Source organism: Falco naumanni, chromosome 3, assembly GCF_017639655.2.
Source record: "Falco naumanni isolate bFalNau1 chromosome 3, bFalNau1.pat, whole genome shotgun sequence".
NCBI lineage: Eukaryota > Metazoa > Chordata > Aves > Falconiformes > Falconidae > Falco > Falco naumanni.
The window spans coordinates 34,234,492-34,258,122 of NC_054056.1; the positions used below are offsets into that span (position 1 = coordinate 34,234,492).

Consider the following 23,631-nt stretch of genomic DNA (forward strand, 5'->3'; position numbering starts at 1 on the left):
ATGAATCCTAAATAAGAAATAATGTTTGTTGGATAAAGCTTCCAACACTAGCAAATATTCTTAAAAACAAACAAAAAGAAAAAGTTAAAAAGAACCTATTAATATGCCATCAGGAGAGAAGCTAATCAGAAGTGTTCTGACCAGGATTGCAAATGAATAGAAATAATTAAAGTATTTTCAGTAGCAGTTTCTGAGGCTTAAAATGAAACACTGGCAGTTCTATGAATTGAAATTTAAAAATAATTTAAAATTCAGATGTGCATATTTAAGAAGAGCTTTAAGCAGTTGACTCGCTTCAGTAGTAAATAACTAGGGGCAGGTTTGCCTTCAAGTAAATCTTAGAAGATAACACAGTATGGGATAGTTACTAATAGTATCTAGAATTATATAAAGAGAACTCCAAAAAAGCGTTAGACTCTGCCAGTTCCTGCAGCTTGTCATCGCCTACACACACAATTGCCAACAAAATACGCCATCTACTGGCGAAATATGTAAAAGCAGGTGCTGTTCAGCATCTTCATGGGTGACATGAGCACAGGGGTTGAGTGCACCCTCAGCAAGTTTGCTGATGACACCAGGCTGTGTGGTGCAGTTCACATGCTGGAGGGCAGGGATGCCATCCAGAGGGACCTTGACAGACTCAAGAGGTGGGCTCGTGTGAACCTCATCAGGTTCAACAAGGCCAAGTGCAAAGTCCTGCATATGGGTCAGGGCAATCCTAAGCACGGATACAGGCTGGGAGGAGAATAAATTGAGAGCAGCCCTGAGGAAATGTAGAGGAATTATAGAGGAATGAAGCTGGATTAATTAACATTGATAACATGCAGCTGTGGCTGGTTCTGTTAAGTAGTTAAATAGCTCTAAGGACGGGATGAAGAGGAGCCCTGGGTGAAGAGAGACCTGTAAGAAGCAGAGGGAGGAAAGAGAGAGAGTGTTCTGGATGTAGGAGAGACAAGGAGAGGCCCTGGGAGAAGCAGGGGGCCTGGATGAGGAGAGGCTGGCTGGAAGAGGAGCCTGGATGAAGAGAGAATCCGGACGCAGCAGAGGCAAGAAACAGGGTGGACTGGCCCACAGAGGATGAAGAAACAGCATGTACAGTAGATGAACTTTTGAAACCTTGTGGTGGATTGGTGGCTGTGCCAGGGCAAGGTGTGGGAGCTACTTATTGAAGTTAACCTGGTATGGGATGGTAAAAGCCTTGTTGCAGCCGGCTAGTTTTGAGAGTGCTGCGACAAGGAGACAGACCTGGGAGTGCTGATGGACAAAAAGCTCAACATGATCCAGTAATATGTTTGCAGACCAGAAAGCCAACTGTATCCTGGGCCAAATCAAAAGAAGCGTGGCCAGCAGGTTGAAGGAGGTGATTCTCCTCCTCTGCTGTGGTGAGACCCCACCTGGAGTACTGCCTGAAGGATACAGCTCTGGGGCCCTCGACACAAGAAGGACATGGACCTGTTGGAGCAAGTCCAGATGAGAGCCACAAGGATGATCAGAGGGCTGGAGCACCTCTCCTATCAAGACAGGCTGAGAGAGTTGTGGTGGTTCAGCCTGGAGAAGAGAAGGTTCTGGGGAGAGCAGCTTTCCGGTACCTAAAGGGCCTACAAAAAGCTGCAGAGGGACTTCTTACAAGGATCTGTAGTGGCAGGACAAGGAGGAGCAGCTTTAAAGTGAAATAGAGTGGATTTAGGTTAGGTATTAGGAAGAAATTCTTTACTGTGAGGTTGGTGAGACACTGGCACAGGTTGCCCAGAGAAGCTGTGGATGCGCCATCCTTGGAAGTGTTCAAGGCCAGGCTGGATGGGGCTTTGAGCAATGTGGTCTAGCGGAAGGTGTCCCTGCCTGTGACAGGGGGTTGGAACTAGATGATCTTTAAGGTCCCTTCCAACCCAAACCATTCTATGATTCTATGAAATCTTAATGTCTTTGTAGATGTCATTTTACAGGATACGTTTCAAATGGATTGATAAGCGGCATCTTGAATAAGAATAGCTTATTTGTTGGTGAAATATTTGTATTAATTTCAGAGTATCTAGGTTACTTATGAATCTTTCTCATTTGCTTTTTAAAAACATCATAGAAATACACTGATCAGTGTTTTTTGGGGGTTGGTTTGGTGGTTTTTTTGATCTTGTGATAAACTCCAAGACTAACTAGGGTACTTTAGGCAAGCCTCTGGGATGTATCGTTAATCATAGTAGTTTTTCATAGTTACATTCAAAGATACAGCTGTCTGTCAGTAAGTTTCTAAAGCCTAGAGGTTGTATAAACATAAAGATGGGATTCCTGGTTATGACAATATTGTCTCCTGATGAAATTTGCTTTTGATTTGCTAAACAGATTAGTTTTCAGAGTTATTTATGTCAAACAATGCTAAAAGCCCAGTGCTAGAACTAACAGTTATATAGTACATATGTTGTATTGCCTCAAATTCTAGCTTTCATCTTGTTTTAATTTGCAGTGGTGAGAGGTGATAGCTCTCCACTCTTTTTAATTCACACTTGTTATTTTTTATGGCGTCGTCTATCCTAACAATAGCAATTTGACCTTTTAGGAATTATTTCTGGATAAAACTACGATAATTACCTGGGCAGGGAAAAATTTTGGTGGTTAGCAGGAGTAAAGATGCCTCTCTTGTCATTTTACTTTGATTGCATAATGTTAATTTATAGTGTCACAAACTTCTTAATCCAAATCATAGACAATATTATCAGCACTTAGGCAGAAAAGATTCTGTTAAACTTGTAGCTAAAACTCTGTTTTGCTTAACATTTCTTTGGGGTTTTTTTGTTTCATCTTTTTGAGGGCAGTCTGAGATTACTGTTTGCCACTAGGCAAGTATTGTGAAAGTACGGAAGGTGAATGGAAATTGAGTTAGTTTTTCCATTGTTGAAGCTTTCAAATATTTTTGGTTTTGTGATTGCTGTTCTCAGCTTTGCATACGTAAAGGTAATAAAAATGAGAAAAAAATGCTAAGAAAAATGTAATTTGTAAATGATCCATGGTTAACCAGTTTGTGTCTCACAGGTTTTAGAGACCTACATGTTTCACTCTTTTCTTAAAGCTCGTCTGAACAGAAAGATGGATGCTTTTGCTCGACTTGAGTTGAGTACCCAGTCTGAAGAGGAGAGGTAAAGTTTTCTTATTCCTTATTCTGATTTTGACTCTTTTGTTCGTATCAGTGATATAAGTCCTTTTGACTCTATTGGTATGAGATTAGGTCATCTTTGAATAAGATGATGGCTAATTGATAGGCCATTTTATTACAAGGGTGATATGAACCTGTCCAGCAATGGCTGTTGAAATTGTAAATTGGTACTATAATTGTAATTTAATACTATTATACAAAAAATAATAATTTAGTAATTTAGTGTGTATGTATACTGAATTTTAATGATATAGTTTATATATAGTCTTTGTTTTTCTCAGATTAAACTTGATGTTTCATAGCCCGAGAAGACTGACTATTGAGAAAATGGCTTCTAAACGATTTAATCCACAGCGCATAATTAATAGGCGTATGGTAATCAGTATGCCTAATCTCCAAGATATCAAGCTGCCAGAGGGCCCTACGAGAAATTCCTCACTTCAAAGAATAGAAACAGGAGTTGGTAAGAGAAGGATGTGTTGAACAAATACAGTGTTTTTTCTGTTGTCTTTATGGGTGACATCACTTGAGTGATTTTCACAGAAACAGGGTCAGATGCTGTAAAGAACTGGTGAGCTGAGTCATTTTGCATCTGTGCTTCTTGCATGTTAAATCAGTCTGCAGCCTGCTGTAACTTTTGCTGTGCCTGATTGACAAAAGACTGATTGGTCACAATAGGACTGATGGAGATTTGCTTCCTGGGGCAGTGACCATGTTTAGTCCTCGCCCACCTTATGTCTAGTTCTCCATTACCTTTAAACATAGGCTTATCACTGTTTAACAAGGTGAGTCTTAATAAAACTGCATGTTGGGGTTTTTTTGTTTTTCTTTTTTCTTTCCCAGAATTGGCATTATCAGATGTGGGAATATTCTGATGGTAAGAACAGTGGACATAGAAATATATTTGTGTCCTTAGCACAACTGTAATCTTACTTGAATTTCACGTGATGTAACTGCTTGTTGCTGTGATGGGGATTCTTTTTATTGTTTATAGTATTGCTGGTTGTGAAGATACTTGCACTTTTACTCACTGCTTATTCTAACTAATGTACTTTTTGTTTGTTTTTAGCTCTGAGAATGCCCTCCAAATCAGTCAGTATGTTCAAAATTCCAGAAATTCACTTTCCTCTGATGTTCCAGTGTGTTCACTCCTACTATACAGACTTCTTCAATCATCTCAGCAAAGCTATAAATACCTTACCACCTGATAACTCAGCATTGCTGGCAAGGTACTTCTACCTCCGGGGACTTATAAGCTTGATGCAAGGGAAACTACTAAATGCGCTTTCTGACTTTCAGAACCTAGATAAAACAGACTTAAGAATTTTCCCTACTGATCTTGTAAGAAAAATAGTGGAAACCATGCCTCCTTCTGAGCGTTTGCAAGCAGACCGCAAACCTGAGCTGAAGAAGCTGATAAGTCGAGTGATGGAAAAACAAAGAGAAGTTGTGAAAATAGATGATCATGTAAAAAATTTTGAATTACCAAAAACGCACATGCAACTTGATGATTTTGTGAAGCGAATCCAGGAATCTGGGATTGTCAAAGATATAGACACTATACATCGGTTATTTGATGCCCTAACAGTAGGTGAGTATAAGATACATTTTTAGTGACCGTCTACATAGGTTCATAAAAAAAAAAAGTTCAAAATTGTTATTGCACCAAAGTAAAATTTGTCTCCAGTTGACTTTAATTATTATTCAACATTTTCTGGGCCTCTGAAAACTCACAATATGTGAGCTTTATGGACAATTTTATTTAATTAGGATAATTACAGAGAATAGTTTTAATGTATTCAAGAATGCCTATACTTGCATCCACAATGAAGACGACGAGTCTACTTATATTTGGGCACACAATTTTCAATTTTTCATGTTGTGTAGGTGAGGTAGTTTTATGATCTGATGGTGTGCAGTTCTGCTTTGACGTAGATTATGAGTGAAGTGAATACAAACTCTCCTAATGGAAAATAGCTCTGTGTTATAAAGCCACTAAGTAACATGACAAGATGGTGGTCTGTTAAAAATAAACTAACAAAATCCAGAATTCAAGTAGCTACAGTTAAATTCCTCATGGATGGTCATCATAGCAAAAGGAGAGGTTTTGTATAAACTTGAGAGAATTTTCTTTTCTCCTGAATGAGATCTGAATCTTGTGATTGATTTCTAAAAAAAAATAGTTTGAGGGTGCTTTTATAAAATACTACACAATTAACTTCTGTGCCTCATTATCCTGGTAACTGTTGTATTTTGTGGCCATGAAGGATTAAACACTGGTCAAAATAGCAAGACTTTCTGAAGCCAGAGGTAGCATCTCACAAGAATTCGTGTTTGCTTGAGATTCTGCTGTCCAAACACTTGAACTTTTAGAGTAATTAATTACTTGGAGTAACTATTGCTGAAGTCTTCAACTGTTGCAATTTAAAAAAAATTTTAGGACGTCAGAAACAAATTGATCCTGAAACATTCAGAGATTTCTACAACTACTGGAAAGAAACTGAAGCAGAAGCTCAAGAGGTGAATCTACCACCAACAGTAATAGAACATCTAGATAAAAATGAATGTGTCTACAAGTTATCCTGCTCAGTTAAAACTAACTATGGTGTAGGAAAAATAGCTCTGACCCAAAAGCGCTTGTTCCTTTTGACTGAAGGAGGACATCCTGGCTATGTCCAGATTGCTGCTTTCAGGGATATAGAGGTGAGCATCACGTAACTTCTTGTTCTCTTGCATGCCTATGGATATAAGCCATGTTCCATTCTGCAAAATGATCTGTCTCTCAACTTAGTTTCAGTAAGGAGTGTAGGAAACCTCTGAAGTCAGTAACCTACGAGTGATTAGATAAAATTCTGAGTCTTTGGACCAAAAACATCAGAGGTGATGTAGTATGGTTTGCTAGGTGCTAGGATGAAATAGAATAAAAATCTAGAGGTTGTAGCCTCTAAATGTACAGAAATGTGCACAGTGCAGCACATGGGATATAGAGCTAGAGAAGTTTAACACGAGCTGTAAGTGTGCTTATTTGAATTTATTTTGTTGGTGTCAGTGAAGCTTGTATCCACTGTAGAGTGAAGTCTGTATGATGCTGTCTGGAACTTACATTTTCATAAAACCATCTCAGCTTAACGGTGTGTATGGACAATTGAAATTATTAGCTATAGTTAGGAATAGAGAGTTGCCCTGTAGGGGTAGGTGCTGCCCCTTATCTGTGATACATCCTCCTTGTTTTCTTTTTTCCCATACCTTTCTAGGATGTTAAGAGCACAACTGTAGCTTTCCTTCTTTTGAGAATACCTACTCTGAGGATTAAAACATTCTATAAAAAAGAAGTCTTTGAAGCTAACCTTAAAACTGAGTGTGATCTCTGGTACCTGATAGTGAAAGAAATGTGGGCTGGAAAGAAAATGGCAGATGATCACAAGGTATAAATATGGGGATTTCTAACCAGATAAGTATGAATTATGTGCTTTCTGGTCTAAATAATTCATGTATCAATCTTAGAATGTCTAAGTTCCAGCAAAAAATAGCTAAAAAACTTTAAATTTTGCTTCTAAATAGAATACTTCTGGAATAATAAAAAAAGGAAAGAAATAAAGTTATAGATTGTTTTTTCTTACTCGTTGGCACAGAACTTTTGATTTACTCACCAATTCTGTGAAGTAGTTTCTGAAGCTAACAACATATGAGAGTAATGATCCTAACTAACAGAAAATTTTCCTTACCTTGTTTCAAAATATAATGTGTAGAAAGAATTTGGCCATGCTGGGACCCTGGTGACTGTAGAATCTTTCAACGAATGGAGCAAAATGTGTTCTGCCACAGAAGCAGGGTTTTCACTTAAACTACATGATTCTTCATGACTGCTGAATATAACAGTGAAAATATAGCTTGGTGGTTTTTCGGGAAGGAAGCATAATGTGTAATTCCCTCCTGTGAAGAAAGATCTAGCCTGAAAATGGGTACCCATCCTATGTCTGCTGTATGTTTTCCATCAGTGCCATTCATATGGTTTCATTGGCACATCTGTATCAAGATTACATCAGATCTGAAGTATTCATCCAGTCTAATGAATTTACACTGGCTCTTGACTCCCTGCTCCAGGCCCTTTCTTGGGAGTGCAACATGTAATGTGGAAGCGTGGTTTCACTGTAAGTTGCATGAATTATGCTGCAGGGCAGCAACTGGTCAGTGCTTGTGTTAAGAAAGACGTGTTGTTGAATGTGGAGATTGTAATAATGAGCAATAGATAAACTACAGTAAGATTTTTGGTTTTAGGATCCTCAGTATATTCAGCAAGCATTGACAAATGTTCTTCTGATGGATGCTGTGGTTGGTGCCCTGCAGTCCTCCAAAACCATATATGCAGCCTCTAAACTGTCTTATTTTGACAGGATGAAAAATGAAGGTCAGTCACATGGCAATGATATAAAGCCTGCTGCTGTTGTATCGTGTGTCTCAGCTCTTTCTGTTTATCTTCTGTTTTTCAAACTGATTTTCTGTAGAAATATAAAAATATGTTAGTCTTGATTGCACTTTCACAGATATAGCTTATTAAATAGTATTACTAGAAAGCTTAGGGTTGAGGGTTTTGTTTGTTGTTTTCTTTTTCTTCTGTGCATCAGAACCTTAGTTGGTATGTATGTCTCCATATTGGATGCAGTGTTTTTGTTTTGGTTGTTTAGACTGCTTGGGTGTTGTATGCATGCTTCTGCCACCAGAATTCATACAAATGGTGTTTGGACTCTCCCAGTCAGCTAAGGCTAGAGGGAAAGAAAAGTGAGAAATGTGAATAAATGGTGCAGAATTCTTATTTCACGAGAATCTATTTCAGGCTTAAATGTGCGCTTCATGACCTTTTAAAAATCTGTTTTAGTGCCTATGATGGTCCCCAAAACAACTTCAGAGACATTAAAGCACAAGATCAACCCCTCAGCTGGTGAGACATTTCCACAGGCAATAGATGTCTTGCTTTATACACCAGGTAATGTGATGTATTGCTTGCTTTATGTTAGCCCAGCTTTAATTAGTCTATAAAGCATGTTATCTCATAACACTTGGTATTATAACTGCCTGATTTTGTTCACATTCTGACATGCTTTGGTTGTGTGTTGAATACTAAAGCAGAAAATCATTAAAGAAAACCCGGTAATAATTGGAGTAAGATACTCCAAGGCATAGCTTTCACAGTCTTAATTTGTCTTCCTGTGTTTATATGCCTTATAGTAGACCTCAATTATGTGTTAATGTGCTGATTTCCCATTAAGACTTCTGCCTTATTTATTGAGCAGGGGGTGGTGGTGAATGATGCTCCACTATTGATCAATATTCATTTTAATTTTTTTTATTTTTCAGTAGAGTCATATGGGGATGTTTGAAACAGTGCAGGGAATAGCGTACCACCTCTTGAAATCCCAGGCAGACCTATATGCCCATGACTTTCATTGTATATTATGTGATTTAACGTACTGTTCATCACATGTAATTTAAATCCATCCCTGCAGAAAGCACTATCAATTTCCTTGTGAGCTTTTTGGTGATACTTGGCACATTTATATCTGACTAACTCAAAAAGCATTAGAGGAAAAAAAAAAACAAACCCAACCCCAAAGCTAAGGACTGCGTGCAGTGGGCATGAATTTAGATAGCAGTTTAGTTCTGGAAGTTCCTAACTCTTAGCTTCATAACCTTGCTAGTCTTCTGATGTAAGTTCGTATGCGATTCCTGATATTTGGGCAATTTGAGATGAAAGGGGAAAGTTAGTGGAATTCCAGCGTTAAAGTGGGAAGGAGCAATTTTGTGTGGGTGGGTGGTGGTTGGTTCAGTGGTGCTTTTCTTTCTTAGAAACCTCATGCTACAAAGTGGAGCTCTAATGGAGCAGGCAGAATGAGTAGATTTATTAGTTGTATTTCATAGGGCTTAAAAGCCTTCCGGCAATCCCAGTTAGCTAAGTACATTATCAACGAAAAACATTGCCTCTGCTCTGAATAACTTTGAAGTGTAAGATTAAATCATCAGGTGAGCTCAACAAATGGATGAGAACAAGCACAAATGCGTTGTGAGAACTGTGTTGTATGCTGATGATGTGAGTTCCAGAATACAGATGTATTTTGTTAGAAAGCTGCTCTGCCTAATAATGGTTTTCCCACACATCTGCAAAAGTGGTTTATTTTCTTGTATCTCTCTCATCTTCTCTGCTTTATTTCTAGGACATCTTGACCCTTCAGAAAGACCTGGCAATGCTCATCCCAAACTATGGTGTGCTTTAAATGAGGGGAAGGTGGTGGTCTTCGATGCATCTACCTGGTCTATTCAACAGCACTGTTTCAAAATGGGCCACTCTAAACTGGTAAGACTGACACACATTGCGATTGCTGCTTTAGTTTGGTGCTTTTGTTGCTATAGCCTGTACGACCCTGAATTGCTGTCATTCTTTTAAAAGTTGTAGAAAAACAGTTGAGATTTTTGGGCCTCAGTTAACCTGGAGAAATGGAGATTTTTGAGAAGAAAGGAAAGGAGAGAAGGTGGGTCCATAATGAAACGAGTCAACTGGTGGAAGTGATGAATTGGATATTGGGAAAGCCTGCTGGCCTAATGGCCTGCGTTCATGGGGCAGGAAGGCAGGTTTGAAACAGCTGAGGAGAAGGAATAAGAAAATCAATATAAAGAGAAGATGAGAAGGGGAGCCCTAAGAACAGATGAAGTGTCACCTGTGCTGAAGAACTGGAAACTGGGGAAAGGTATAAGGAAGACAGGTGGATGATATTGAAAGAGAGACAGTGCTCTAAAAGAAGATGACACAACCTGCAGGTTAAAGATTGTTGCTTGTGAAAGGCCACCTGAAAAGAATAACTGTTTTGATGAAAGGGGAAGCTGACCAGAGCTGTGGACTGAGTGAAAAACATGCAGTAGAGAGAACATGCAGGAGAAAGGGATTGGATAGGGTACTTATGTGAAACATCTCTGTGGGTGAGTGTGGGAAAGAGTCAGAAAGGGAGAGGAAAGGCTGATGGTGAAGAGCTGAGCGGAGGGAAGATAGAAATCCAGGAGAAGAGTCAGATACCGACCTGTTATAAAGAAGAGAAAGAAACGAGGACGGAAGTTTGGAACTGGTGGGACTCAGGAGGGAGAGAAATGAAGAGCAGCTGAATGAGGGAAGTATGTCCTGGAGTCAATAGAGGAGAAGACAGTGTTTTCTTAGACACTACTTCAAACTGAAGTAGGAAGTATGTTTATATCAGACAGGATGGCTTCCAGTACAGAACAGAGAAGTACGCTAACTTCTGTGGTTTCCCCTGATGCACTTTGTAACATTTACTTTGTTTGGGTCAGAAAAAACAGCTTTGAATCATTTACCAAGGTACATTATTAATTGTATTTACGGAAGAATAAACTCAGCAGAGATCTGTGCTCTCTCATTTTTAATAGAGCAGAGAAAAGGATATAATACTGGAGCACCAAGTCTTGATCTTATATGGTAATCACCAGAAAACTTTAGCATCTTAATACAAATTTTTTCCATGTTATGTTAAAGAGTGTTTTTTCTTCTAGATCTTATTTAATCTTACTTTTTCTCTCTAGACTTGTATGGTCATGGTAGAACAGAGTCAAGTGTGGATTGGTTCTCAAGACTCCATTATTTATATTATCAACACCCACAGTATGTCTTGTAATAAGCAACTAAATGATCATCGTTCTGATGTTACAGACATCATTGTGGAGAAAAAGAATGGAATACCCAGGTATATTTAATTACTGTGTTTTCTTCTTAAAAATACATATACGAGCAAATGTGAAGGATGTCTGTACCCGCCAGAAGAGACACAGACATGTGGAAAATCTTCCCGTGGTTGAGTAGAAAGCCATTTATGTAGCTAGAATAGTATTCACCAGCCTAGAGAATTTGGCCTGCAGTCAGCAGAGGACTAGTTAAAGATCCAAATGATATATGTTGTGCTTTAATTATTTGACTGAAACAAGGGCAAAAAGTTAACTTGTGGCAAAGAAAAAGGAGCCCACACAGGAAACCAATGACTGATCTTCCTAGATGTTGGAAAGAATTTATTGTTTTAAACAGGGGAGCTTATTCTGCTAACATAAGCCTTCATTTAGCCTGTTTTTGTAGCTCCCATATTGTATATGGTAAAGTAAGAATTTCCTTTTTAAAGAAAGGCCATTATGTACTTTGGAACAAAGAGGACAAAGGAATGCTTTTTTGGATGAGGATGAGAGCAGCCAGGAATTGGCAGCATCCATTGATGAATCAGTACAGATGCAGTTTAAAGACCACTTCACTTCTGCTTTGAACACATCATCAACTAGGTGTTTACAGCATGCTTCTAGATTTTCCTGCCTGTTTGTAAAAGAAAAAAATACATTTATTGTTTTGTTAAGACAAAATGCTTTTGATCTTTTGGTAGCACCGGGAAGAGATTGGCTGGAGGCCTTAACCTGTTGTCTTCCCATGGGAGCAGCAACTCCCAGGCCAGACCAGACATCAGCCGTAGCTCTGCCATTGGTGCAGCAGGCTAATGGGTTTCAGGCAGAATTTGCTTAGGTGTTGTTGGAACCTTCCGAAAAAGGTTTTCTCATCTGAAGACAACAGATGTTAAGGGTAGAAAAAAAATACTATAGTTTATTTTCTCAGGTGCAGTAACAAACAGTTCTGAGATGGTTTTGTCCTAACTTGAGAGAAAAAGAGAAAATCCTATAGGCAACAATGTTCGGGATAATTATAGGGAAAGTTTTTGTTGTACTTAACTCCTCATGCATGATGTAACATGTACTCCAGTTCACTTGGAGCTCTGAATTAGCCTGCAGTGTTTCCAGTGATACAGAGTACACTCCTAAGAAGAGAAAGGTACCTCTACTGGAATACTAGGAGACATAAGCAGCTTGAAAGTTGGATGCCTGGTTGCGACCCAGAGCTGTTCATTGCTTAAATGCACTTTCAGCTGTCTAGAGCCAGCTACCTAGAATACAGTGAGGGAAGAAAAGAAGTTTAGATCCTTCCCTAGGCATGTGGGCACAGGATGGACATGCTTCTGTGCACTCAAGACTCTGGTTACCTTGTTTTAAAGAATTGAACCAGTCTAATTGTTTGCTAGTAAAAGAACTACAGTATCTGGCCTTGAAGACTCTTGGACTTCAGTCTGTTTGAAATCATTACGGTGCTTTACTATTCCAGTCTCTGAAATGAGGAACATTAATTTGGCTCACTGAAAATTGGTTATTTTGCAAGTGAGTCTCTTCTGTGGATGTGCTCTGTTTGGAACATGAATGTATATTATACTCTTCTTTTAATCTGTACAAACAGTGAAGCATACTCGAGCAGCTTAGATGGAACAGTTATTGCTTGGAACATCAGCACTCTGAAAGTTAATCACATCTTTCAGCTGCCCTGCCAAAATCTCACTTCTATCAAGCTTCATAATGACCAACTGTGGTGCTGTAAGTTCACTTCTCAAATAATTAAAAAAAACCCTACATCTTCACATAATGCGCTGTTTTATTAGAACAATACATGAATCTCAAACTCAGACTTATATGTACATGATATTCTTTCCCCATTCTCTATTTAAGCACCCTTGTGTAGGTAAGGCCTCCAAAACGCTTGCATAGATGGCTAGCTTGGATCGCTCCTCAAGGTATTGCCCCTACTTCAGGGTGTGACTTCTGGCTACACTGTATTTTTCTCGCCTCCCCTAGTGATGCCTGTAAACTGGAATGGAAAAGTCCTTTTGAAGTCTAGAGGGCCATAGCAGTTGCAAATTTTTTTTGATATTTCAGCTAGATTTTATGGTATTGGTCTGGCTTGGTAATCCTCAGACCTGCATTTTGGCTACTTGTAGAAATTTCTCATTCCCTCTGTAGGAATTTAGATGAACAAAGGCAAGTTTTTTGCTAGGGTAAAAGATCACCTTGAAGTTGTTTCATAAATGGTGACTGGATCAAGAATTTTGCACTGATTCTCAGTACTGCCATAGCAAGAGCCTGGATCCAAACATATCTTAACAGCAGCTAACGACTTGGGAGATCCTGGTCCTGCTATGGGCAGTAGTGATGCTGCTGGTGCTGTAGTAGAGTAAGGATTCAACTCTGTTAACCTTTTAGCACAGACACTTGGTCTCAGTTCTGTAGATGAAAATAATTATTCTCGTTAAGTTCTCAAGTATGAGATGTCCTAATTTTAAGGAGATTTTTTCTCAATTGTTTTTGGATTCTAAACTAATAAGTGTATGCGCTGCAGAATAGAAGTTGGTGTTTGGAGAAAGAACGATCTGGAAAACGGATACTGTGAAAACCAGGAAGAAGTACCTCAAAAATTTCACTGTTGACTGAGAAACAAGACAGTTAGATGCATCCATTTTATTTAGCCTTTTTTCTCCATGATATATAGAGATGGAGGAAGTTGGCACTTCTGTTACTAACTTTTTATTTTTAACATTGAAGGTACTCGGAGTTGCATACTTGTAGTGTCAACTCATGAATATCAGCTGCAGATGAAAATTGAGCATCACCTGAAGGATGTGTGTTCCTACTTTCTGTGCTTCCAGCTCTTTCCTGAGGTATTATATCTAAACTGATAATAGAGTTTAAAGGAAGCATGACTATGTGGCATTACAAGCCATAGTTACTTATTGCAATATACCTCCTGTCAGCAGTACTCATGTTAAATGTATCTTTCTGTGCTTCAGAGAGATGAAGTGTGGGCGTCTTACTCGCGAAGTAGTGACGTGTATATTTGGAACACCAAAGACTTTTCAAGTACACCTCAAAAGATTAATCTTCAGGATTGCTCTGAGATTACTTGTATGATAAGAGTTAAAAATCAGGTGAGAGACATTTGGACTGTTTTTACCTGTTGTGGAATTCTTTGCTGAAGTTTTGTTTGTTTGCAGCTCTGACGGGCTGTCATTGGTTAGTGTCCTTACTGGGTGTTTGCCATATGTACTGGTTTGGAACTTTGATTCCCCTTTGAAATCAGAAGCTAATGACTGCCTGCCACAACTGGCTGTTACAGGTATAGCCTAAAATGCTTCTCAAGCCAAAAGCCTCATCAATAATTAAATGTGTGGTGACTTTTATTAGCTATTAACGTTTTCGAGGAACTGTAGAAACTGAACATTTAGATTTGTTGATATTTAATCTCAGGATTCCAAAGACTAAGCCTTGGAAAAGATTAATAGACAAACAGTAAATGGCAGCTAGCTAGCCTGTTTTTATATATAACCTTTTTCTTGTTTAGTTACCACATTTGTAACTCAACAGAGACAAAAGGAGCCAAGGGCTTCCTACCTTAGCATCTTGTGTTCCTGTCATACCTGTTGCGGTGCAAATGATTGTAGTTGTGATACCACATGGACAGGTTCTGGGTTAACTTACAAATAAATAGCTAAGATGTATCTATTGGGAAAGCAACTATCTGAATCTTTGGTGTTTCCTCCTTCCTTCCTCAAAAATGATCTTTTTCATGAAGTGCCTCATGAAATAAGGAAGCTCTCTGTGTATTCAGCCCTTGGTTAGATTTGTGAACTAAAATAGAAAAACCTTTTGATACATCCTTCCTCAAAGTAGAGATGAATATATTTAACCCAGGGGGTTAAGAGGATTGTTTGGAAACCCCAAGGCATTAAGCTCTCTTTTGTTCTACCTAAGAACTGTGTTCCTTTTCTCTTTCAATTACTCCTCACACAGCTCCACCTTAACTACCATTGTAGTTCAGCTCATTGATACCAAAGGAACAACTGGAAGATACCCCTGTCTGAAATGTCTCCTGAACTTGAGCGTTCAGCACCTCATCTTTTAGCCTGCCAACAGCTCAGCAGCCTTGGTTGTCCAGGGACGAGTCTGGAGCCTGCTGTAGTAGCTGGAGCACATGTACTCCTCTTCTACACATCGTTGCAGTTGCTAAGAATGAACTTGCAGCTTGTTAAAGGCTAGTGACAGCATTGGTAGGGTTGTCTGCCACAGGCTTGTGCTTCAATTAAAAACCAGCCGATTTTAGTCTTTAAGAAACCTGAGACAAAACCATTTGTATAATGTGCCTGTCTGAAGTAAGATGCTTTCTGGCTGCCAAGCATTGCTAATACACAGCAGTGAGTACTTACCTTGTGCAAAGTTTTGTGCAGGGTGACCACAGCTTCTGTTTTTTCTGCTGCGCCAGACCAGGTACATCTGACCCTGTATTCTGCTTCTTACTGCTGGCAATAGCAGCGTGAAGTAGGGAGCACACGTGAACCTGGCCTGTACCTGCAGTCCATTCCCCTTAAGCACCCTCACTATCCGTGGTCCTTGTTTGTGGGTACTACAGTATGCACATCTGTCTCAGCCATTTATTAGCTATTTTTGAACCAGATCTCTGTGGATCTGATTGTATTTCGAACTTGCTGGTGCCACAGTTTCCCATAGCAGCTGTTTCTAGAAGTTCAGTGCCAGCCACGTACAGAGAAGTACTTTTGTCTAAGTGAAACTGAACTCTTACTTGCTTCCACATGTGACCCTTACTTCTCTTAACTGTGGGATGTGAAAAATGATTCTACATTCTGCTCATCTGCACTTTTGTGACTTTGTAAACCTTGATGTGATCCCTCCTCAGCTGCCTTCTCTCCAGCCTAGGGAGTCCTGGCTTTTTCCATCTTTGCTCATAAGACAGCTGTTTTTTTTCTCCTGATAGTTGCAGTTAATCTTCCCACGATTTTCACTGCTCTTGCAGTGCAGAGAGCAGATATCCAGAGCACACAGCACTGGAGAAATGGGCATGCTGTGGTTTATGCAGTGGTAAAGTGACACCTTCTGGTTTTATTCTCTGCAGTGGGTCCGTGGAACCAAAGGCAAGTTGAGTTGCTGAGGTGAACAGCTCCAGTGCTGGCACGATCAGCAGCGGAGCACTCTAGTGTGATGCACAGAGATGTTTCCTGAACTGGGGGAACTTCAGGGGAGCAGAGACACCTGCCAGGAGCCCACAGCTCACATGGCAGCGGCTGAGGAGACTGGAACAGGGCCAGAGGCAACAGTGGGCAAGCCACCCCACCTGTAAAGGAAACCCCTGGGGAATGCTAGAAACAGGGACAGGCAGATGGGCTACAATGTGGCAGTTTGTGCAGCAGTTGGTGCACGGGAAGGGTGTTATGACTCTGCTGCCTAGACCAGGGAGCAGTGAGATCCACCCAGCAGAAGGCCCTGTCCTCTCTACGCTCTGCACCCACCGTGACTGACGCAGCTGCCCAGACAGAGCTCGGGTGGGAACAGGCAGCCACCCCGGTGCCCCGCTGCAGGCTGTGCCTTGCTCTTACGGCAGTACCAGCCAGCAGCGGTGAGCGCTCCCGTGGGAGATGTGCCCGGCTGGAGGAACTTCTCCACTCAGTGGCAGCGCACCGGGAGGAGGGGAGTAGGTTGAGGAGGATCAGGGAGTCGGGGTGGGGAAGACAGAAAGACTTGAGGTGGGGTGGGGAGATACTTATATATGACATTTTTAGTGTTTCTTTTTTTCCAGCCTAGCAAGAGAGAATCCTCATTGTATCAATGTGGTACATCAAACTCCTCAACTGTGTCCTAGCCTGAAATGTGAAGTAATGAAAATGATTGTGGTTTGGTCTTGTTTTATTCCAGATGTGGGTTGGCAGCAGTGGAAGTTTGCAAGGCAAAACCAAAGGGAAGATCTATGTGATCAGTGCTCAGAAGAAGACTGTGGAGAAAGAGTTGGTTGGTCACGCTGATACAGTAAAGGCGTTGTGCTCAGCAGAGGACAGATACGTCCTCAGCGGCTCTGGAAAGGAAGAAGGGAAGATTGCCATTTGGAAAGCTGAATAGTGAAGCTATTCAAAATATGTCTTACCTGTGCTGGAAAAAAGTGAAGACCTCAGGCTGTGTTTACTCCAGCATTTTGCATATGTTTCAACCACCTGTCAGTGTTACTGTTTTCTATTTATTGAATTATTTTAATCCCTACATCGTTGTAGAAAATCGAAATGGAAGTGACTCTCTCCTTGCACCTTGTGCTGCTCCTGCAGGTTTGGTAAAGAAACAGAAATGTGAACAGAGGGGTCACTGGCATTCAGCTTGCCATGTGGTGATATGAAGGATCAGGGTTATAGGCCAGGTGGCACCGAAAGCATCGAAGCCAGCTCAGTAATTCTACTGGAGCTCGTTCTGTGCAGTGCATGTGTTGCCTAAAAAATGGAATTAGATACTGTGTTTACAGCCTATAATAGCTGGAAACGATCACCAAAAAGAAAAAACAAAATGCATTTATTGGATTTGTGGAGTTACTATGAATGCTGAGTATCTTTCTGACCTAGCAGCTAGATTCAGCTGGGAAGACTGTCCGTTACCCCTGTATGTATATTTATGGTGCTGTATTTCAAATGTAAACACAGACAGGTTCTTCCTGGTGGCACTGAAAGCTCACTGCTGCTCAGACAAGACACTTGCATATTTTTTAATGACCGTTGTACTTAAAAACTTTTCTTCTTTAAAAATGATGCACAGCGCTTGACATTTCTAACTGGTCTTTTTTTCTCTGGAAAAAAAAACCCCACCTTTTTTTTTTCTTTCATCTGAAGCACTTAAATTAAGTGGTTTCTGTATATATTATACTTGCTTTTGGAAACAATCTTTCAGTTACTGTGCAAACAAACCTGTGCTGCTCCTCCTTTCAGTCACAGTCTCCAATCAGAGGAACTGCTGTTATTTTGTGTAGAAACTGCTTAATTTTTAACTACTGCAGAGTCATCAAACTACTCCTTGATTACTGAAGTGAGCATCATCAAATTGTGGTCTGAGGATTCTCTTTAGCGTTCCCTAACTGCTTCCTGATGAACGTCTTTTTTTCCATTTATGCCAATTCTCTATAAGTAAAACAATAAATATATACAGAATAGTTTTATCTGTATCAGTGCTGAGGAAAGTGGAAGGCAATATTTTAAATATTGTAAATAGAAAGGAAAAAAAGGGCTGCTACTTTTGTTAATAAATATGAAACAGTGTAGACCTAATACAAGTGTAAAGTACTGGAGATATGCACCTTGTAATATTTCTAACTCTTTCAATGTACTGATGAAAGGTTTTATCATATGATGGTAACTGGAATTGTACCTTTTTAGTTTTGTTTTATTTTTCAATTTAAGAATATTAAACACCATATTGATACTCTGGTCTCTATACTTTCTTTGTTTTCCTGTGTAACTTGATACATGATAAAAGAATGATGATTTTTAGTGCTCACTTGCATCCTGTTTGTGTACTATGGGGAGTAATTGCCTGGCTTTTTCCCTCTACATATTCTCCTTTCTAAAATCAGCTTCTCATCTGTAACTTTCAGGCTCCTTATTTCCTGTCCTGGCAGCTGTCTGACTGGTGATGGTAAGTGAAATGAATTATTTACTGAATCAAAAGATTTCTCTGTACAGAGACACACAATGATGAAAATGTCAGCTCTGCTCCACATTTTAAAACTGCATTCTAAAGGGAATGTGAAATTTTAAATGTGAGCTGTTGCTACCAACAACTTTATTATTATTAGAAAGAACTTGTTAATAAAATTTCACTTGCTACAGAGGTGAACAACAACCTGCCACCTGGCTGTCATTGCCATCACTGATTTTTCATTCCTGCAAGACTTCTTAAACCTGGCTTTGCCTTCTCAAATGGTTTGTACCCAGCTTGTGAAAATGTCAGGTGACAAGAATAGCAAATATCCATTTTCATGCTTATAAATTCTTTCACTGATGAAAGACTCCAAAGTAATTTATTGAATAGGAACATAATTTACTGAGTAGGTATGTCCTTTTTAAAAGCACTGCTTTCTTTAATACCAGCTGTTGAAGACCAGTGTGTAGAAGAGTTTAACCACCTCGGACAAAACCATGAGATACAAAATCCGTCAAGAACACTGACCTGTCCCCAAGAGCAGGAGGAGGACCAGCAATACCAATTTAACTGACATGAAGAGCACAACATCATGTTGGTCTGTCTCTCCCAGTGCCATGAGGACACTCAGGTATGTGTTCACTTACCATTTCAGCTTTGCCACAATGTTGCAGTTGTGGAAATGAATCTGCAGGAAGGGTGAGGTAGGGTTTTGTTGAGTTTTTGGTGGATTTTCTGTCACTTCCCCTGGGCTCCTTGATGGTGGGAAGGCATAGGGGGAAGGGATCCTAAGATCTTGAGTGGTCCTCTGAGCTCTTTGTTGCGATGCTTACTAAGAGATTGCCAGGTCTAGTTGCCTGTGCGCAGTCCACACTGGCTTGTGACTTTGTGATCTCTGTCTGGCTGTTGTTTCACCCTGGAGTAAGCTGTTTGAGGCAGAGACTATTCTGGTTGTGCTCATGTAATGCTTAGCATGGTGCTGCCTTGGCATGTAACAAGGACTCCTGTGAGTAGTGACGCTGTAACTACTCGTGCTTGATGGCTTGAGTTTTATAAAGCTTTTGTTGAGCTTTTTCAATTAAAAAGCATCAGCTTGTCAGGGCTTTAAAGAGGCTGACAAACACTGGAAGGTTTTATGCTCTACCTGAAATTGTCTCACTCTCAAAACAGCGCTCAGAGGTTGCTATGCGAATACAGAAGTTCTTCAGCTATTTATGAGTGGATTGACCAGACAGAGCCCCTGGATCCTGCCAGGCTGTTCAGGCTAATGTGTGTTCAGCTGCTTTTTGCTGCTGATTTTTCCCCACTTTTCCCAACCGGGGAACTTCAGGGGAGTAGAGAGACCTGCCAGGAGCCTGCAGTCATGGCACAGCAGCTGAGACCAGAACAGGGCCAGAAGACACTGCAGGCAAGCCCCCACCCTCCCAAACCCCAAAGCAACTCCTGGGGAGCACTAGCAGCTGACATTTAGGGCGGCAGTTTGTACAGGACGAGTGTTATGACTGCTGGCTGGGACAGGGAGCAGTGGGATCCACCCAGCAGAAGGCCCTGTCCTCTCTACGCTCTGCACCCACCGTGACTGACGCAGCTGCCCAGACAGAGCTCGGGTGGGAACGGGCAGCCACCCCGGTGCCCCGCTGCAGGCTGTGCCCGGCTCTTACGGCAGTACCAGCCAGCAGCGGTGAGCGCTCCCGTGGGAGATGTGCCCGGCTGGAGGAACTCCTCCACTCAGTGGCAGAGCACCGGGAGGAGGGGAGTAGGCTGAGGAGGATCAGGGAGTGCGAGAGGGAACCAGACGACTGGAACCGTGCCTGGCCTCCCTGGGACAGGCCTGTCAGGCAGCCAGGAGGCATGAGACAGAGGATTCCCTGTCCTCTCTCCACCAGGCAGAATGTGGTAACTCCAGGGAGAGAGGGCCACGGTGACAAGTTCCTGCCTGGGGCAGCTGGCATGTCTTCTCCTTAGGTGGAAAAAGTATGGATTGGAAACAAGGACAGGTGACATGGGAGGACTACAGGGAGCAGCCCTGTAGAAAGCTCTGGGGGTTTGGGTTGATGGCAATATGAGCTACCAGCATGCCCTGGCAGCTAAAACCATGTCCTGGGGCGCATCAAGCACAGCATAGCAAGCTGGTGGAGGGAGGTGATTGTCCCACCACTGCGCTCGTGTGGCCCCACCTCAAGGTCTATACGCAGTTTTGAGTGCCTCGGTAGAAGAAGGGCATAAACTATTAGAGTGTGTCCAGAGGAGGGTGGTGAAAACCCTCAAGGGCAAGACAGGAGGAGTGGCTGAGGCCAATTGGTTTCTTCAGTCTGGAGAAGAGAAGGCTGAGGGGTGACCTCATTGCAGTCTGCAACTGCCCCGTGGGGGGGGGGGGGGGGGGGGGGGAGGTAGAGCAGTGGAGGGGGAGGTGCTGATCTTCTCTCTCTGGTGACCACGACAGGACATGAGGGAATGGGATGAAGCCATGTCAGGGGAAGTTCAGATGGGACATTAGAAAAATGTTCTTCATTGAGAGGGTGCTTGGTCACTGGAACAGGCTCCCCAGGGAATCGGTCACAGCACCAAACCTGTCAAGAGTTCAAGGAGTGTCTGGATGATGCTCGTAGTCATATGGTTTAGTTTTAGGTAGTCCTGCAAGGAGCAGGGAGTGGGCCTTGATGGTCCTTATGGGGCCCTTCCAGCTGGAGGTTTTCTAGGATTCTGTGATTCAAACCAAGGGATGGCAGTGTTTGCTTCTAGAAATTACTCTGCTGCGGAGATGGGAGCTGCTTGGAAATTCGGGCTGACTTGTGCTGGCTGATCAGGGCCGTGCAGCAAGGTGGGAAATGGCCCCTTCCTCTCCTTCCAGCCTGCATTCACGGGCTTCTGCGGGTCTATTTGTAGGACTAGTTCCCTTTCGCCATCAGTACTGACCGAACCCTGTCTTGCTGTCAGCTTGCTACAGTCAGCGAAGCAAAAGCCCATCCTCAGACCCCGCCCCCCCCCCCCCCCCCCCCTTAATTACTTGCCTCTGTTGCTCTTTCTGCATCTCTTTCAGCTACTGTGTTCCCAGCCCTCTCCCCAGGGGGTGGTGGCGGGGCTGTCTTTGCTGTGTGGCATTGAGTGGGTGCCAGCTGCGCTGGGGTCAGCTGCCGTTTGGAGGCTGAGGTAGAACGTAAGCTGCAGGATTTCCCCGGGTGTGTGACTTCCTCCTCCGTGGTGCTTTGCCCCAGCACCTCACATGGGTCCCCCACTTTTGGCTGCGGGTGGGTGGCCCGTGTGCCACCCCAGGTGTTAGGTCAGGAAAGATGTTGCGCAAATGCCACTTTGCACCAGTGCAGCCTTCCAGGCCCAAAGAAAAGGAAGCAAATGCTGTCTGCTCAGGGCTGGGAGCTGGGGCAGCGGCTGCCCGCCACCCTTGGCCCTAGGATTTGGGCCACTGTCCTGCTGCAACTCCCCATCCATCACCACGGCCCTCCAGGGCTAGTTCCCTGCCGGGTGGCTGCCCCCTGCCCCTTTTCAGGATGCGAAGGGCTGCCCACTGCATGGGACTCCAACTCAAGGGTGTGTGTCTGTGGTGTCACCACCTGGAAGATGGTCACATCCCATGTCCCCGTGAGCTCTGGGCTTATGAGTGTGTCGTGCAAGGTTGGAGCTGCTGGGGAGTGGGCAGTAGTGGGAGTCTGGGAGTGCATGAGGTCTCAGCGCTGCTGGGTGCCTACGTGGGGTGCAGGCAGCGTGCACGACAGGGCCTGATCCTGCAGGGCACAGCAGGGTTGGGGCTGCTCAGCAGGGCCTGCGACAGCCGCACAGAGGCAGTAACTGGTGGCCATTGGGTTCCTCTGTAAATACCCAGTGGTAGCCCTCGGCAGTAGGTGGCATTACCTCCCTGCCAGCACTGAGGGCTGGCGTGGACATGGGCACAGTATACCCCTGCCCCAGGGTGGGAGAGATGTTACTCCAGCTGCTGGGAAGCCTGCAGGGGGCAGGGACTGACTCCACTGGGGCAGACTGGGGCTGACAGGAAGATCCTAGTTTGCTGGTTGTTCCATCCTGGGTCCAGACTGGGAAGCGGGGGAAGCACTGGGGCAGGCCCCTCTCGAGCTGTTCCCAGCTACTCCAAGGCCACTGAGCTATTTTTTAATGGCTGTATTTAACTTGAACGATGGCTCAGGGGTGACCAGCTCCTCTTCCCTCACCCCTTCCTCAGCATGCTTCGGCCAGCCCAGACTTGGCACCCTGCTCCCAGCCCGAGGAGGGACCCGGTGCTCCTGACCGGGGATGGCAGCCTCCCCCTCCTAGGCCAGAGGGTACGTCATGTCTCCTGAGCCAAGCAATGCCTTTCTGCACTTTTCCTCCTCTCTGGGCATCACCCTGCAGGAACAACAGCACCTGAGAGGTTTCTGTTTCTTGTCACTCTCCCCTGGCTGCCTTGTGACACTGGAAAGGATGAAGCGGACTGCCCGGTCCTCCCCATCTCTTGGCACAGGGGACAGAGCTAACAAGCAGATACTGGGGAGGAGATGCATGAACAGAGAGAGGGGCTCAGTGTCACGCCTTGCAAGACCCAGCCCAGGGAAGTTCAGAGTTATTTCTTTACTCCTTTCACATCCTTTGGGCTTCTTTACTTTTAATTGTGCTGGGAGAAGACAGGGATGCAGGGCAGTCCCTGCCACTTAATCCCCACTTTACTTTGGTTGGGCTCTGCCTGGTGAGCTCCCCATGGTGAGGGCCCTGCTCTGCCAGGTGGGGTGAGGAAGGGAGGCTCTTGCTTATCGTAGTTTCACCCCAGCCAGCAACCTCACTCCCCCATGCTTCATAGCAGCTCTATATGAGGTGCTATGAAGAAAGTTAACTCTATCCAGCCAAAACCAGCACAGCTGGGTCTTCTGTAGGTATTTGGAATAGCTCCTTCCCCAAGGAGGCAGTGTCCATGCTCTCTCCTTGATGCTGGTGAAAAAACAAGCTCATAGCCCAGGCTGAAAGTCAGATTTATTGCATTTTATGTTCTCACTTCTTTCTTAACATCAGGTCCAGTGAGAAAAGAGCACAGATGAGCTGGGTTTAGTCAAAAATGAACTAAATGCTGCACAGGCATCAAATTCTCTGAGCTGCTTATACCAGTTCTGAAGAAG

The 23,631-nt window shown here is 42.8% G+C and overlaps 1 protein-coding gene across 1 annotated transcript in view; it reads left to right on the forward strand.

The window, feature by feature from the left end:
• DENND3 (DENN domain containing 3) overlaps window positions 1-18,295 on the forward strand; it is a 44,613-nt gene extending 26,318 nt beyond the window's left edge. The window contains exons 11-23 of the mRNA XM_040587029.1: window positions 3,025-3,128; window positions 3,427-3,608; window positions 4,215-4,736; window positions 5,586-5,848; window positions 6,400-6,570; window positions 7,424-7,553; window positions 8,022-8,129; window positions 9,355-9,494; window positions 10,727-10,887; window positions 12,462-12,595; window positions 13,598-13,713; window positions 13,843-13,980; window positions 16,757-18,295. Coding sequence (XP_040442963.1) covers window positions 3,025-3,128; window positions 3,427-3,608; window positions 4,215-4,736; window positions 5,586-5,848; window positions 6,400-6,570; window positions 7,424-7,553; window positions 8,022-8,129; window positions 9,355-9,494; window positions 10,727-10,887; window positions 12,462-12,595; window positions 13,598-13,713; window positions 13,843-13,980; window positions 16,757-16,957 — 2,370 coding nt within the window. The 3' untranslated portion in view covers window positions 16,958-18,295. The remainder of the gene's footprint in view (window positions 1-3,024; window positions 3,129-3,426; window positions 3,609-4,214; window positions 4,737-5,585; window positions 5,849-6,399; window positions 6,571-7,423; window positions 7,554-8,021; window positions 8,130-9,354; window positions 9,495-10,726; window positions 10,888-12,461; window positions 12,596-13,597; window positions 13,714-13,842; window positions 13,981-16,756) is intronic.
• The last annotated feature ends 5,336 nt before the right edge of the window (window positions 18,296-23,631 follow it).